At 36.0% G+C, this 17,956-nt stretch overlaps 1 protein-coding gene across 15 annotated transcripts in view; it reads right to left on the reverse strand.

Annotated features, from left to right (window-relative positions):
* Positions 1-17,956, reverse strand: part of EYA4 (EYA transcriptional coactivator and phosphatase 4) — a 106,169-nt gene that overhangs the window by 20,225 nt on the left and 67,988 nt on the right. For all 15 annotated transcript variants that reach the window (XM_087940766.1, XM_087940733.1, XM_026705519.2 and 12 more), the window contains 7 exons: positions 16,698-16,840; positions 16,435-16,578; positions 14,140-14,219; positions 13,819-13,984; positions 11,711-11,847; positions 10,612-10,695; positions 899-988 (listed from right to left, as the gene is read on the reverse strand). In XM_087940766.1, coding sequence (XP_087796892.1) covers positions 899-988; positions 10,612-10,695; positions 11,711-11,847; positions 13,819-13,984; positions 14,140-14,219; positions 16,435-16,578; positions 16,698-16,840 — 844 coding nt within the window. The remainder of the gene's footprint in view (positions 1-898; positions 989-10,611; positions 10,696-11,710; positions 11,848-13,818; positions 13,985-14,139; positions 14,220-16,434; positions 16,579-16,697; positions 16,841-17,956) is intronic.

Raw genomic sequence — 17,956 nt, forward strand, 5'->3', positions numbered from 1 at the left:
TAAATATAACTTTAGCAAATCTAATCATTGAAATGTTTTCTTAAAATTCATTATAAAACTATCCCAATGCAAAATTCTGTAACATTAAGGAATAATAGCATGGAAATTTTATTTTGCCTAAAAGTGGAACTGAGTCTAGACAATGTTCTTTGTACAGCGCTCTTGTGCATCTTTCTAAGTTCAACACTCATTGCAAGTCAGAATGTTTTCCTGTATTAATTAAAATTTACAGGAAGGAGGCTAGTGTACAGAATGTTCCCTGATCAAAAGACGAATACCCTGAATGTCAGGATTCTGATATTTTTTATCAGCAAGTGAAAATACATGTTTAAGGTAATAATGAGAAATGCCTGTCCTTTCACCTCTTCTTGTTTTGTTTCTGAGCTATCAGTAGCTATTTTTGTTAGATTTAGGAATTGGAACTATATGTTGAGATAGGACAGGCTGCAAAAAACATGAATAGATGTTGCTTTTATTGTTTGCTGGGGAAGTTTCAAAAGCTCTTCATTCCTTTTTAACACCATCCCTTGGCAAATGTATTTGTAGGTTGGGTGATAGTAGAACTGAGCATACACTATTAGCCCATCTATTTTAATGTCTTAGGATGAAAATGAAAAAGCAAGAGGCTTCTTTTTAATTCTTATCATATCCTATAGTAGAACAATGGAAAGTTAAATCTAATGGAATTTTCCAAATAGACCTGCTTCTCTTTTTAAAGTTAATAGCAACATAATCTAGTTAATGATGTCCATATTTTGCCAATCTGACTATATTAAAAAATATCTGGGAAAAAGATATAGTTAACCTTGTCCACTTTCTATTTCTGGCTACAAACAATTGGAAGAAATAGAGATTATTGGATATAGGTGTTGTAATATATATTATATTTTATACATACCTCTAAATCATTGAAAAATAAATGAGTATCAGCAAGATTAAAAATCATTTCTTCCATGCGCAGTCCAAGAGTCACTGCTACAGGTGGATCCTTTTTGGTTTGGAGAGAACAGAAAAGGTACATATTCTCAGTACCATGTAATGGTCAATACAAAGTTTACTTTATACAATATACATATATAATAGAAAAATAAAAAACTGCAAATAATTGCACAATAAATCAATAAGAATTCTACATGAGAATGAAATAGGTGTTTTCTTTGTGGAGTGTAATGTTACACTTGAAGCAGAAATTCTTACTATCAAAATCTTGAAAGTTAAGTAACTGGAAAGAATGTTAAGGTAGTGAAAACAGGCATTTAAAAATGTATATCATGGTTAACCTAAGATAGAGCAATTACATAATAGTTACAATCTAATCTTTGTTGTGACTAAAATATTACTGTGACTATTAAAATATTGCTATGAAACAAAATACTTTTAAAATCCAAATTAAAGAGCTTATCCAAGAATTACATCCTCAGTGCAGAAAAAAACTTCCAGTTTGTAACCCCATCCCTTGGTAATGATATATAACCAGCAAGAGGAAAAAGAATATTCTAATATAATGGGAAATCATTAATGATACAACAGGAAAATTGAATTTCAGTTGGGAGCATGGAGGCCATAAACTTTTGTTAAGGTGTGTGAAAACAAAGTGATAAAAGGTAAAACACCTTAAAGGAAAGATGTAGTGGCTTCCCTTTGTGTTCCCCCTTAGATCATCAGACACAATGAAGAACTGGATTTCAAGTAGTGTGATCAATCACAGCATTCTGCCTAGAGCCATGATGGCGAACCTATGGCACGCATGCCACAGGTGGCACACAAAGCCATTTGTGCTAGCACGCGAGCCGCAGACAAACTTACCTTACTGTGCATGCGTGCAGCTCCCAGCTGATTTTCGGCCTCCCAGAGCTTGAGGACAGCTTCTGCAGTCTTTGCAGGCTGAAAAATAGGCCCATTTTGTCACTTCCTGTAATACCGGAAGTGATGAAATTGACCTATTTTTCGACCTACAAAGGCTGTAGAAGCTGTCCTCAAGCCTCTGGGAGGCTGAAAATCAGCTGGGAGGCACAGTGCAGGTAAGGGGGAGGTCGCGGGGGATTGTGCGCGCATGCACAGGGGGCATGGGGGGGACACACACTTTGCCTTCTGGGTGCTGGCACGTGAGCGGATGCGCGAGCACAATTTTTGGCACAGGAGCCCAAAAAGGTTAGCCACCACTGGCCTAGAGTATGAAAAATAAGGGACTAATATTTGCTAAACTGGATGCTTCTGTTGATGCAAATACAAAGTGAATGCTATCTAGTTCAGTTTTGTTAAATTTATTTCACTTATTGAAAATCTGAGGATAAGGCAAAGACAATCAATGGGATATATCTATTTTATTTGACTGTTTTTTAAAACTCTGAACTTCACACCTGATTCCTTTTAATAAGGTGGTTAGCATATGGGCCCCTTGTATACTGCATGGAGGGATGCATGTTTGAGAGAGCTATTTCAAGAAAGTCACAGTACTTTTTGGAGTTCTTAATTATTTACTAGATCTAGGCTGAAAAAATCAAGATGACCACTGAATGACAGAAAAAAAAGTTTTAATTCTTTGCTATCATCTTTTAGACACCTGGATTTTGGGGTCCTAATCCGAGAGTCCTACAGTGACCAACTAATATAATCTCCTATAGGAAGATGTTTGAGAGAGTAATGCCAATGCAATTTCAAACCCTTATAAAAGAAAGTAATCATTAGACCCTACTGACGTTTTGATTCGACTTACTTAGCCATGACCACCCCAATGGTTTATATCAGGGGTGTTAAACTGGTGGCCAGTGGGCCGGATGCATCACATGCAGGCCATGCCCAGTTTAGCAAAGGAGAAAAAAGTCGTGATACATCACGTGATGACACAGTGACGATGCGAGTTTGATACCCCTGATTTACATTAATAATGGAGAGGAATACAAGGAATACAGTCTTGCTGTGACTATTCTTGAACCTTGCCCTTGTTTTTACCATCTAAGAAAAGAAATGGGTCTTTAGACTAGTGTCTCCACATCCCAACATTCAAACCTGCCGTTTATCTGCTTAATTTGCTTACAGCAAAAGAGCAGCAGGTCCCTTAGTTTATGCTCCCAGAAGTGGGAAACTAGCAAGGAGAATCTATATTGATTTACTATTTGCATCCTAATTTGGCCACAAGTAAATTCAACTCAAAATGGCTCTCAATAATAAAATGTTTACTAATACATTGAGACAGAACAATGAAAACATAACAATTTAGATCAAATGCAATAAATCTTGTTATTTCAAAATTAATTTATTTCAACACCGGTATTTTATATGAACATATGATAAAAGAAGTCCAAGAACAATAAATGTACTTTATTGTATAAACATGATATAAATGCATACAGTATATGGAGCCAATTTTGTCTAGTGGTTGAGGCACCAGGCTAGAAAATGAGAGACCTTGATTTCAAATTCTACCTTAGCCATGAAAGCCAGCCAGTGAATTTGGGCCAGTCACTCACTTTCAGTCCAACACATCTTACAGGGTTGTTGTTGTGGGGAAGATAGGGGGAAGATATATTAGATATCTTCACTGCATTAGTTATTTGTAAAAATAATAAAGGCAGGATTAAATCAATCAAATATAGAGGAACAAGATTAAGACTACAATATGAAGATGCATTAAAGGATTATATAATAAATGCAAAGCTTAATTGGGCAAGAATCAACTCCTTTCTAACAACTAATCTACATAGATCCTTGATGGTATGGTTATCATCTAGTTCACCCAATACCCAATTCAATCTGTTTATTAAAAAAAAGAAATAGTTTTAGCAGAATAACAGAGTTAGAAGAGACTTTGGAGATTTTCTAGTCCAACTCTGATCAAGCAGGAGACTATTATTTTAGACAAATTGCTGTCCAATTGCTTCTTAAAAATCTCTAATGATAGAGACCCACAGATTCTGGAGGTAATTCCCTGATTAATTGTTCTCACTATCCTTTTTCACTCTTTTGAATAAATAAACAAAATAAGGGAAATGCTTATGGCACTTACCTATGAAAATAATCCTTCATCACTTGTTGCTTGCATATACACTAAGAGCTTATTCGTCGGAGACAAATTCCTTGTGTGTCCAATCACACTTGGCCAATAAAAAATTCTATTCTGTTCTATTCTTCAGTTTTAAGTAGGTGTGCAAAAACTGAACAGTAAGCTTTTCACATCATGTTTGCTGTGCTGTTTCTTCTTTTTAAATAATAAAATGCTGCTTTTAGTTTAAAAAGAATGATCAATACTTTCAGATTGGATTACTGTAATGCATTCAGTGGGGAGCTGCCCTTGGAAAGCGCTGGAAGCTAAAATTAGGGAAGAATGTGGCAGCTAGGTTACTGATAGAATTTTGTGGCTCAAAGTCTCAGATCAAGTTACACCGAAGAATATATTCAATTACATCATCTTTGTGGTTACTATACTCTTTGAGGGGAGAGGAAAAATCCTGCTCTGTGTGTCAGACAGTATGGACTGCTACTTGCTGAATTATGGATGTGAACCTTTCCTATCCATCCCACATCTTTGAAAAAAAAAAGATACCTTTTTTATAGCCCCTTTCCAGGTACCAACACATTATCGTCTTTCCTTTTTAAGGAATTACTTTTATCTTGCAATATTATTGTTATACTGTTGTAAATTATTCAGGATTTTATAATGATGAGCAGAATGGAAATATATTAAATACAAAATAAGAAAGCACAGCTGCACACAACTGGAAGAATACAACTGTCACGTTCTGGTGTCCCAGCAACACAGCAACACATGTGATAATGTTTATCTGGGAACGTGGACCCGGCACAAAGCGACCAACTAGAAAGGAATCAAAGTTTGTGCTACCATGGTTACTTCACCACTCCTTACATTGTGCTCCACTGCCCCATGTTACTCCCCTCCCGTCCCACTGATTACTTGCTGCCAATACGGTGACGTAGTCCAACCACGCCCCCAGCCGCCCATCCTGGCTTATCACACCCAGCCTATTGCTTCCAGCCAAAATATGACAATCAGCTGTTTTCCTGCCATCTGACATTCAGCTGTTTTTCCATGATCTGACAATCAGCTGTTCCCTCACAAGCCAACAATCAGCTGGGTAAAGTCTGCGTCTCCGCTAGCCAGCCAGTAGCTCCATGGATGCAGGATCCATGTGATGCAGGCGTGTATCTGGAATGCTGTTTCAGCTAGCGGCTCCTCCCTGCCAGGAAAGCAGTCTGGTGTGGCTGTTGATGCCCATGCGCACATGACCCAGCTGGCTACCCCTCCCCTGCCTGAATGGCGGCCCTGGGCCAAAAACAACTTTCTAGACTCCTATGAAAGGGGAAGATGTTATAGAAGGATATTCCCTAGGAACTATTTACAAAATATATTATTTTGGAAATACAAATTGAGGGAATGTGAAACAAAGATTAATTTTAAAAAAATCTATGTAGTAAGTAACCAGAGTAAAAAGATAACCACCTGGTTAATAGAACAAAAAAGCCAGGAATAGCATTGTGATTAGAATGAAACAGCAGAAAGAATACATGTACCAGGGTAAATATTTGATAGGTAATAACATCCTATAACAAATTGAGCAGAGTGGGTTATTACTTCTTCTGTAGATAAAGTGATTGTTGGGCTCCGTTAGTGCTGATAGATAAACTGAGCCCGTCAGCACGTTTGCAAGAGCCGCTGAAGTTTGACACTGTATACTTCCAGGATTGTTTAGCTGCATCAAATGCACCGTCGGTGGAGTGGGATGTCGACGGTGACAAGAGGGGAGTCTGGGAAACTCCCGTCCTTTTGTGGCTTTTGGAATCAACTGTAGTGCTGCAATGGATGATGGGGGAGGGGAATCTGGGTATATAGTTTACTTGCGAGTAGGTAGGGTTCACAGGCAAAAGATAGATTGCAGAGATAGGAAACAATGGACATATTAGGTATAACCAGATGGTGACCTAGAGGGTAATTAAGGGGCTAATTTGGGGCGAGTACAGGAGATAGAAGCATTTAGGTGGGTGTGTTTATACCTTTAAATAATATTGGAAGGCAGAAGCTTCCAGTGCTAATCTAGAACGGCATTGTAATGCCGTTCATGCCAGATGGGAAGTTTGTTGTTTGGCATTAAACACCTTGAAACCTTTCTGCTGTTGTATGGTGGTTTGTGTGCAAATCTGCGAGCTTTCAGAAGACTGGCTGAGAGTGATAATATTCCAATAAAAATAAGAGGTACACAAATTAGTCAAGATCTGATCTGACATATAGGTATCAACATTCTATTCCTATTTGCAATTAAAGACTAAAGGCAAGAAGACTCAATTCAAATTGATTTGAAATTCAAGGTTCAACTTGATGAAATATTTAATTTAGCCTACAATAGGGAGACATCATAAATGTGTCCAGCAACTTCATTTGAAGGCAAAGGTGGATGAAAATAACAAGGAGGAGAGACACTGCAAAGTATACAGTAAAGTATCTTCAAAGGTTCCACAGCAATACATTTTATAAATTATTCCTTTCTCTTTTAAATGTTAGTGTTATTCTTCTTCTAGAACAACCAAAATGAACGTTTTTATCTATTTAAAAGTTAAAATAATAATTGCTTAATTTTATTGCAAAATCATTGATTACATAACAATTGAGATGTGGATTAACAAAAAATTTTCAATTGCTGCATTAAAAACAAATTTAAAAACTATGAGTAATCAGAGGAAGGAATCACAATTTTATCAAATTTGGATGGATTTTTATGGTTTACCTCAACAGTAATCGATTATAATATAATATATAAGGCAAATTTGTACATGTATAGTACATTCTGTTTACATTTGTTTGCATTTTCTATATCTTTTCTCTATGCATATTGGATTTATGTTATTTTAATTACTTGATGATGCTTGTTAATCATAGTTCAATAAAAATAATTTTTAAAAATTAGTGACATTTTGGAATAATGTGTTATATGCTGATTGTCCAAAAAATTTTTAAAAAAACAAATCTGACAAATGTATGTATGTATGCGTGTGTGTGTGTGCGTGTGTGTGCGTGTATGTGTGTGTGTGTATGTATGTATGTATGTGTGTGTGTGTGTATATATATATTTCTTTATGATCTCAATGAACTGGAATGAGTTTCTTACATGTGAGTTGATGGATTCTGCATAGGGCTGTAGTTGTTTGGCGAGAAATTTGGCTAGGTTTTGTAGAGGTGAGCCTATGGAGCTGACTATTGGTCTAAGTGGGGTTCCTTCTTTGTGTATCTTGGGGAGACCATAAAGCTTAGGGCATCTGGATGATTTCTCTCTGGGTATGATTCTTTGCTGGATTTCTTCGCTGATGGGGGAGGCTTTTATTTTGGATCTGGTGGATCTGGCCAACAGCAGGATCACAGCTCACCAACTCAAATCCCCCAGCAACTAAGACTAACCTGAGCACAACCAAGCCCCCACCTGAACAGAACACCCCCTCAGCCAATTAGAGCACAGCCAGGCCCCCAGCCAATCAGAGCACAGCCAGGCCCCCAACCAATGAGAACACCCCCCACCCAATCAGAACACAGCCAAGCCCCCACCCAATCAAGTCACACCCCCACTAGCAGTTAAAAGGAAGAAGCAGCTGCAAGCTCACATTACTCTGAGAAGCACAGAGCCGAAGACACAAGCCTGAAGATGATGAATGAGACTTCATCGAAACGTGGCCTAGATACTTCCAATTTTACGCAGGAGAAAACCCGAATAACCAAAGATAGATAGATAGATAGATAGATAGATAGATAGATAGATAGATAGATATGGTATTCAGCTTTGTTTGGATATTTTCCCACGTCATTGTAGTTGTGCTTTTAAGGTTGTAGCAACGTTTCAGCAGAATCTTATCTGCCATCATCAGGCTTCTGTATTGTGTATACTTCTGTATTCTGTATACTGCCTGATGATGGCAGATGAGATTCTGCCAAAACGTTGCTACAACTTTAAAAGCACAACTACAATGACGTGGGAAAATACCCAAACAAAGCTGAATACCATACATGTAAGTACCCAGCAAAACTTAAGAAAAATATATATATATATATATATATATATATATATATATATATATATATATATGGGTTCGCCTGTCGAACCCAATACAAAAGCCTGATGATGGCAGATGAGATTCTGCTGAAACGTTGCTACAACTTTAAAAGCACAACTATACTGACGTGGGAAAATACCCAAACAACGCTGAATAGCATACATATTTATATTTACTTACCCGCGAAAACTTAAGAAAACACACACACATATATATATATATATTCATTATTGCACATATAATACCCAATGCCAATTAAAAATACTCTTAAATATACAGTACATAATCTACCAGCAAGCATATTATCTCAGGGCCACAGGACAAATAGAGAATTTGTCAGAGAGACATAAGAGCAAGGTGATTAAGAAACAACAACAGTGCAATAAATTTAAGTTTCTCTTTTTTCTCTCCAACCTAATCAAATTCAAGAAGAGTGAAGCAGAAGAAACAGATCACGTTACTCCAGTAGAGTTTCCTTTCTATACTCTATCTGAAGGCCCTGAATTTATGATCTGCATCTGAAAATTCAATCTGAAAGGTCAATCAATTCCACACACCCCTCCCCAACAACTGAGTTATCTCTTGGAAGTTTCATACCAACAAAGAATATTTTATTTGAGAAAATAATATTTTTCAAAGAAAGTCAGTTTTGTTCAGCAGTTAACATACCACGCTAGAAACCAGGTGGCTGTGAATTCTAGTTCTGCCTTAGCCGTGAAACCCAACTAGGTGACCTTGGGCCAGTCACTTTCTCAGCCAACTCATCTGAAAGGATTGTTGTTTTGGGAAAAAGAGGAGGAGGAAGATGTGTTGGATATATGCACTATCTTGAGTTATTTGTAAAAATAATAAATGTTAGCTACAGATAATTAACTAAATAAAATATTTAGACTTTTACATTAATATAAGTTTAAAGTAAATTAACTGTTAAGTACCATTTTACTTCTTTGAATATTTAAGCTCATTATATCAAATATAATCAATATTTATCTCATTGTATCAAATTCATGTCAATTCTCCAATCTAGAAATTACAGAATATACTGTATTTCTGTAGCAAATTGTGCAGCTTTTTTTCCAAAGTAATTTATTAATCAAGTATGTGATGAATTCCATCCATTTACCCATACATAAAAAATGAAATGTGAGCAATTATTTTTAAACAGGACATTAAGAAATAGTAAAGAAATCATCATTTTAATAACGTACTACTGTCAAATTATTCAAAATCCAACAGGGATGGTTCTGTGTTAATCTGCTTTGACTTTTCTTGCAGGTATTGCTGCTATAGATATATGGAAAAGCCCTCTCAGGTTATTGGCTCATGGGAATATGGGCCTTATCCAGAGATTGCCAACATTGCAAAAGAGATAAGATCAACTATAACACTTCCCTATATCAAAATACAAATGCTTTTGGCTGCATTAGCAGTTGGCACAAATTGGAGCCAGACAGTCTGTCTGTTGACTTCTGTGCTGGATTGGGCCATCTCTACTAGAATGTCCCTTAGGAGACAAATACTCAAAGATCTCAGGAGGCTGAGAAGGAAGCCTGAGCTATGTTAAAAGCTATGCCAAAATTTGAAAGTCATGCAATGATATCAGAAGAGAATCAAAACTTGTTTAGAGCAACAGAAGTGAAAAAAAGATTTTTTAAGGAGAATTTGGTACCAATTTGATTTCCAAATTGTTTTGTGGGAAATATTAAATAAAGCAACAATCATATAGGATATAGTTTGTACCTAAGCATAAAATGGCACTTTTCATATGTTAATATTTCCTTTTTTATTGTACCGAATCTCCATAAACTGCTTAGCTATTACAATCTGTGTTAAGTTTTTGTTGGGATATGAATGCACCAGGCTGTTTGGAAAGTGTTTGGAATCCTTCCTTCCTTCCTTCCTTCCTTCCTTCCTTCCTTCCTTCCTTCCTTCCTTCCTTCCTTCCTTCCTTCCTTCCCTTCCTTCCTCTTATTAAACATGTTTTTAAATCACTGATTATCTTACTGTAACTTCTTGTTAAAAGCAGAAGTTATGCAGTGATTTGAGTATTTTCTCAATCAATCACAAAATATTTCAATAGCAGTGTTCAGACTGACACCTAAATGCTAGTAAAATAAAGCAAAGGAAGCTGATTTTAGTAAAAAAAAAACAACAACAGCAAAGCCTTGAGAAGTTATAAGAACAATGGGACAAAGTGTTACTAAGTATCCAGTTAAAGCAATCCTATATTTAATGGGCTAGGAGTGGAAGATATAGGGAATTGTGTCCATTAAAATGAAATGTGTATCATGTATGTGAAGTTATATTACTTGATTTTTATGTAATTAATCTAAATAGTATCAATTGCAATCAAACTTAGTGAATACTGAAGTAAAGTCTGAATGAAAAAAAATCTGTCAGGACTGTAAAAAATTCTGTTTAGGACTATTAAAATCAAATTTTATTTATGTACCAGAAATACTGCTAAATACTAAGGGGATGATTCAACGACTTTCAACTTAGCAAATAAATTATTGTACTGCACAATAATTAGGTACAATAAAAGCGCTAGTCACATACCTTTCCATATTTCTGTGCATAAGATCCTGTAAGAAGTGAATGGAAGACAATGATAGTTTCATCCAAATCCCAAACAAATACACGCTGAAAACAAAAAGAATCAACAAATCAATATATACAAATAACACAAGAACTAGAGGCAGCTATCCACCAAATATGCATAGCCCCGAACAGACTTTGGGCGGGGGGGAGGTTGTTATGATTCTGTACTTCAAGTCAAGAAAGATGCTACTAAAACAAAAGGCATCTGTGTAGTTCCAGAAAAAGTTGCAGATGCTTTAAGGAGCTGCAGACAGGTGATACATGAATACTGAACTATGCTCCAAAGCATCTTTTTAACTGCAGAGCACTGCCCAGTCCTTTCGCTGATTTTTTATATTTGAATTATCAAGCTAAAAATAGAGAGTGAATATACACATTCTAAATTTCTTCTTTGTGTCCCACTTTCAAAGAGCTTTGTTAGGTAGAAATATCAAACAGTTATTTTAATTTTTACAACGTATTTTTTTTATTTATGATGAATTGTCATGGTCATATTAAAGAAGGCAATTATGCTTTTTAACAAATGATCAAATATACTATTCTGTGAAATCACACATAAATACATACACAAACTCCTTAATAATACATCCCATACAGATGTACTTCATAATTTGCCTGTTATCTTTTAGCACCAGGAAGAAAAAAGTTTTCTATCCATTTTCAATCCAATAAAAGATATTTTAAACTTTAATAATTATTTGAAAGGAGAAGAATATGTCAGGGAATTTATTCAGGGTGGGCATTCGAAGTGCTCAAACTATTTCAAGCTTGAAATAGAGAGGTTTCAAGCTTGAGATAGAGATCTGTAGATTCCCTGGCTTCTCATACTTCAATTACACTCCAAGAGTAGGCATTACGAGGGAAAAAAGAAAATGTTATCAAGTAGCAACTTTATGGAAATAATGTTTTAAAAGTTCTTATACTGTATTTAATCTAATTTTGAGTGAACAGCATTTTCTATTAATATGTATTCATTCTCTCTCCCTTCCTCCCTCCTTCCCTCTCTCAAATGAATTACTTTTGACCTTCATATTGCTATTAATTTAAAAGAATGTACCTCCAAGTCACTATCAGGAGGAGGAGATGGGTTATTTTTCCTCCCTCTGCCCCTTGATTTTGACCCAGAACTCCTACACGTTCTTTCATCAAGATCTTTGATTGGAGTTGAAGGGCTCTGCACAGCATCAAACTCTCCTGTAAAATAAACAAACACTTATCAAAAAACAAAGTATTCCTCATTCAATTTTATAGTTTAAATAAGGTATTCCTACACAGTGGTGGGATTCAATTTTTTTTACTACCAGTTCTGTGGACGTGGCTTGGTGCGGGGCATGGTAGGGGAAGGATACCATAAAATCTCCAGTCAGAGGTAGTATTTGTCGGTTCTCCGAACTACTCAAAATTTCTGCTTCTGGTTTTCCAGAACTGGTCAGAACCTGCTGAATACCACCTCTGCTCCTAAAGCTTTAAATGGACAGTTTGGATTATCTGTAAATCCCTAATTATTCAAGAGGAATGAACATAATCTGCTTATTGAAATTCCTCACCATCTTTAACTACGAGTATTTGTCAAACTACAAAGATTGCATAAACGAATTTAAAGGCAAGCGTTAGAGGATATCGTAGGAGTATAATCTCTCATATAATCATATCTGAGCACTTTTATTTTTTAAATTAGAAACAAATTTAAATCAATCAATCAATTTTCCATACTATAGGATGTACAGTTCTGTTCCAGGATAGGGGTCCTTTAACATTTCGTCTTTCAAATATTATGCAATACCTACTTCTTAAAGGTCAAGCACTAAGTGGAACTTGCCCAAACACTTGTTTACCAAAGGAACTCCCATCCCTGAAACTCTAGGAGCAGATGCGAAGGCCACCAAGAAATAGTTTTTAGCGTTACAGATATGAATGAAATAGAGTGCAGAAATAGAGAAAGTATTCAGATTGAAAATGTCTACCACAACATAGAAAGTGATTTCTATCTATGAGTAACCTTACTTTTTAACTTTATAGTCTAAGAGAGTAACAAATGCAGACCGTTCAGCATTAACTCTTTTCTGAAGAGCAGATTGCAAATTAAGACTCCCTGACTTTGTATTCTATTTGATGAGTTCTTCCCCAGATGGTGTATCTTCTGTGAGCTTTATACTCTATTAACAGAAGACCTGGTAACTAGCAGGGTAAAATACATTAGAGTTTATCAGTAGCGGCAGCTACAAAATAGTTATATGGTACATTTCTGGATGCAAATCTTTGAGATAGTAATAGCAATAGCATTTAGACTTATATACTGCTTTATAGTGCTTTACAGCCCTCTCTAAGTGGTTTACAAAGCCAGCATAATGCCCCCAACAATTTGGGTCCTCATTTTACCCACCTCGGAAGGATGGAAGGCTGAGTCAACCTTGAGCCTGGTGGGATTTGAATTGCCAAATTATAGGCAGCTGGCTGCAGAAGTAGCTTGCAGCACTGCACTCTAACCACTGCGCCACAGAGGCTCCTACAGAGATAATATTAAGTCAGAAATTCTTCTCAAACTGGAATGGATGAGGCTGTTAATACTGTCCAGATCTGAAGATATTTCCCCTTTGATCTTGAATGGGGTGGCACTTCCATTCAATGGTGATATACAGTTTGGGAGTTTTCTGGACTCATAGCTCCTGCTTGATAAACAGCTGTATCCAAGAAGGCCTTTGTCCTGCTTCATCTGAGCAGTGGCTGTACCCTTTCATGGATTGGGATGAGGGAGGGAAGAACAGTTCAAATAGCCCCTCAAGCTCTGATCACTTCATGGTTTGACTACTTCAATGTGTTCTACATGGGATTGTGCAATTTCCCCAATATTTGACTAATTCCCATCCTTCTGGCATTTTGAAGAGCCCTCCAAATATGACTTGTCATGTAGGCCTTTGGCGAGGATAATTAATGCAGTTTTCTTATTTTTTGTTACTCCCAAACCTTTTATCTTTTGATATCTTGTTGGATATTAAAGGGTTGATTCTTGCTTAATGGATTTTTGCTGATGAAGACTGGATGAGATTTGTCAAATTTAAACTGAAGTCTGTTTTCATGCACTTAGGTACACTTAGCTACAATTAATGTTCACATGAATCTATACCGTGATTCTAAATGACTGGAACAAAAATCAATGAATGGTACCTGGTTGAGTAGTAAGACCTGGAAGGGATTCTTGGAGCTGGTATGTTGATGAGGATGAAGAGGTACCATCTGTGGTGTTATTTGATGTCATGTATGCTCCGTATGTTGATGTTGAATAATACTGTGGATATTGATTTTGGCTGAAAGCTGCATATGATGGATAATCCTAGAATGTTACGAACAATATTTTAATGAAGACTAATACCTTTAAAACTACATCATTTTTAACCTAAAAATAGAAATAGGACAACAGTCTTGTCCAAATCAATTGCCAAATCAACTTCATAATAGTTTGTGCTTTATAGACAAAAAAAATCATACCTGTTGTGAACTATTGAAGTTTGTAGAATTTGATACTGAATTGTTTGCATAAATAGTGGAGGATGGTGTAAAACTAGAACCTAGAGTTAAAAGAATAATTCCCTATAAGAGCTAAGCAATACATTATTCAAAATTCATACAAATAAGAAATGAAATTTTCAGATGAAAATTAAGAGTATGTAATTAAAATATGCACTTATCTCACCTCAACTTTTTTAAAGAAAATTTGATATACTTAACCATAGCTTAGTATAGTATTATTTGTAAAGAACATGAAGTTTAAAAATTGAACAAGCTATCAATAATGTTTGAATTGCTTTTATATATTCCACATATTCATCTTTCAAAAACAGCTTGCTATCAAGCTTCACAGAAACACTGAAAACAGACATTTATGTATCAGCAAATCTATTCCATTTCAAAACTTGTCCTTTCTTGATCCCCAGACTTTCCTTTTCTTTAATACAGCTGTTGGAAACTACTCACAAAATATATTGATAATAGTTTGGGAGGTACAGGATGTTTAATGTAGTTTCAAGGATTAAAAGAACTTCTAGTCCACGAAATGACCATATTTAAGATGGCCATATCATTATCAAACAGAGAGTAGCTCATAACTCTCCAACATTCTCAACATAAATAGCTAAGGAGTAGAATTATGGTGAAGACAGCAAAAAAGATGTCTTCAAATATTTAACAGCTAAGGCTGAGAAACCTGTTGTCTTGGGTTGTGTAGAATCTCATTTTATTGTTTTTGGAAATCTCTCTCCTCCAAGGTGCTTTAAACCATGGGGATTTTTTTGGTATATGAATATATGAAAATTGTATTGTGAGCCCTGAACCAGGCATATCACTATTAAAAAACCCACAAAGAAAACTCTGGAAAATCTTCTCTAAACTCAGCCTTGACTACATCTTGTGACATGCAAATTGGACTACTGAAATGCAATTTGCGTAGGGCTGTTCCTGGAAGTTTCAACTGGTATATTCATGCCAGTTACTCAGTCATTCATGCCAGTTACTCAGCACATGTGAACCACTGCCCCATGAGTATATTGGCTTTCTTTAAAGTTCTTCATGGAATAGGACTGAGTTACTTAAGGGATTATCTCTCCCAAGTTTTTTCTACCAGTCCTATTTGATTTTGGGCAGGAAAGACATGCTCTGGGTACCATCAGCTGAGGAGTGTCAGCTGGCAGGGCCCAGAAAATGAGTTTTTGCTTAATTCCCCTGAAGTTAGATTGGCCTCATCCTTGTTGGCCTTTTGTCAGGTGGTGAAGACCTGGTGTTGAATTGGGCACGTGTGGTTATAGCTCATCTCTTGGTTGTATGGATGACTGATCATGCCTGGCTGCTACATGTTTTTACTGCCTATTACACATAAAAATGAATTCGGACACTGTGTAAATTGAGTGAACGAATATTTAATGTAATGTGGTTTTACTTATTTTACAGCCTCAATAAGCCTTCCATCTTCAGTACCATCTTCAACCACCAAAATGTTGCTTATCCTTGTTGATTCTGTTAAAACAGAATCTAATGTTCCAATATAGAGTGTTCTAATGTGGAGACATGTTCATCCTACTCACATTTCTTTTCCCAACCACTAAACCAAAGTAACAGAATATGCATGATGATGTCATAACATAAAGTCTGTGCTTTAATGCTTGTGTCATAACACTATATATAAAAAGTTCTGCTTGCTCTGTGATATGTATTTTATCACTTGCCATACCTTCCCAAATACCTCTGGATCTACAAGCATTTTATTATTGAAACTTTTGGAAACTGAATAGAGTTTAAATTTAAAAACCCATTATAGCTGCTTTTTGTCAGGGTACAGCAGTACATAAATATAAAAGTGTCATAAATATTAAAAATATTAATTTTGTGCATAGTATTACAGACCATGAATTTTTAAAAGGTGCACAAATTATACAGAGATATGCTCAAGATATGGATCCCCAAAAACTATTTCATATAGGCTTTAGTTATGATTATTGCCATTATTATTATCATTATCAATCAATGATTTATTACTATCAATGAATATTTTTGAACATTTCTAATAATTTTGGTAAATAACTCTTCTATAAATTTTAAATAAGTTACACTAAATGTGTAAAAATATCAACTGAATTATCTAACTAAAATTTCAGATCATTATAGCTTTCTTTTTTTTTTTTTTAATGTAAAAGATTCGGACCAATAATAAATTTCATCCACAAAACTTACCAATTATGGCAGAAATGTATGAATCTTAAGAAAATTAAAAATCTACAAAGAATTACTCACCTGGCATTTGGTATGAATATGGTGCTTGGCCTGGCTGTGGCGTGGAGAACCCTGGGCTGTAACTAAGACACCCAGTCTGCAATGGTGATTGTGTTTGTGAAAGTCCACTTTCTGTCTTGATGCCCGGCAACATTACACCCAAATCTGTGTAAGAAATTAATATTCAATTCATTCTTAACAATGGAGCAGAGAGGGGAAGCTTAGAAATTCCATGATGCCAAAAATATTCATAAGAAAATAAAGAACAATTGGAAGTTAAATACCGTAAGCGGGTAGGCTGTAAGGTTGCCCAGTCTGTGAGTAGGCTGTATACACTGCTGGTTGTTGCATTCCTGAATACTGGGTCTGACTGGCATAGGCAGACATTGTTTGAGCTGCTGGAGTAGAAAGAATATGTGGATAGGGCCTAAACAGCAGAAAGGGAGAAAAAACTATCAGTCATATGAGATAATATACAGATTGTTGATTCAAGCAATCATGCCTTAGTAATCCCAGTGGATTACTGAAACATGTTCTACATGGAATAGCACTTGAAAAGCACTTGGAAGCTGTAGTTGATCCAGAATGCACTGATAGGGGCAGCTTTTGGCATTTCTCATTATAACACATAACAGTATTTCTCTGCAAGTTGCACAGGCTTCCAGTGGGCTTCTAAGTGCAATTCAAAATGCTGGTATTACCTATAAAACCATACATGGAATAACAGCCAGGTTATTTGTGGGTCTGGCTACTACCCACCAAGTTTAGCAACAAGGGCATGCTCCACATGCCTTCTATCAAACAATTGCATCTTATTGAACCTAAGAGTCGTGATTTCCCTATGGCAAGCACCTGCCTTGTGGAACACTATCCCTCAAGAAAACAAGATCTATTAGATTTTCATAAGGCACTGAAGACATATCTGTTCTTACTGGTGTTTGGAACAAGATTAGGCAAGCTCTATTGTTTTTATAAGTTGGGATTGCAGTTTTGACTGTGGGCATGAGGCTTTAGACCAGGGATGTCGAATTTGTGCTGGCTACCCCCCCCCCCAGTTTAGTGAAGAGGAAAAAAGTCATGATATGTCATGTGACGACATGATGCTGCAAGTTTGATACCCCTGCTTTAGACTGTAAAAGGTAAGAACTAGGAATGTATAGTAACTAAAGTGAAGGATTACTAGCAAGTGTATTTTTAAGAATTATAAGAAATTTACAATAACATCTCAAATGTTGGAACTGAAATGTATAAGTTTATATTTATGATTGAATGAGAAAATGACACATGCATGAGTGTGTAAATAAATGGTAAAAGTTAAGACTTGGGTCCAAGTGTTGATTTAAGAGGTATTTCAAAATATATGTGGATCCACACTTGGAAATTTAATGAATTTTTACTATTCCAGCCCACTTGGTCTATGAGTCCAAATTAGATTAAAAAAAGTTTACTGGATGTTTGTAGATCTAGAAAATATATGATAGGGTGTAAAGGTTTGAATTTTGGAATTTATCACCCAAATATGGACTTGAAGGCTGGTTGTTCA

The sequence above is a fragment of the Pseudonaja textilis genome, chromosome 1 (genome assembly GCF_049901715.1).
Source record: "Pseudonaja textilis isolate UNSWEBS1 chromosome 1, rPseTex1.2, whole genome shotgun sequence".
Taxonomy (NCBI): Eukaryota; Metazoa; Chordata; class Lepidosauria; order Squamata; family Elapidae; genus Pseudonaja; species Pseudonaja textilis.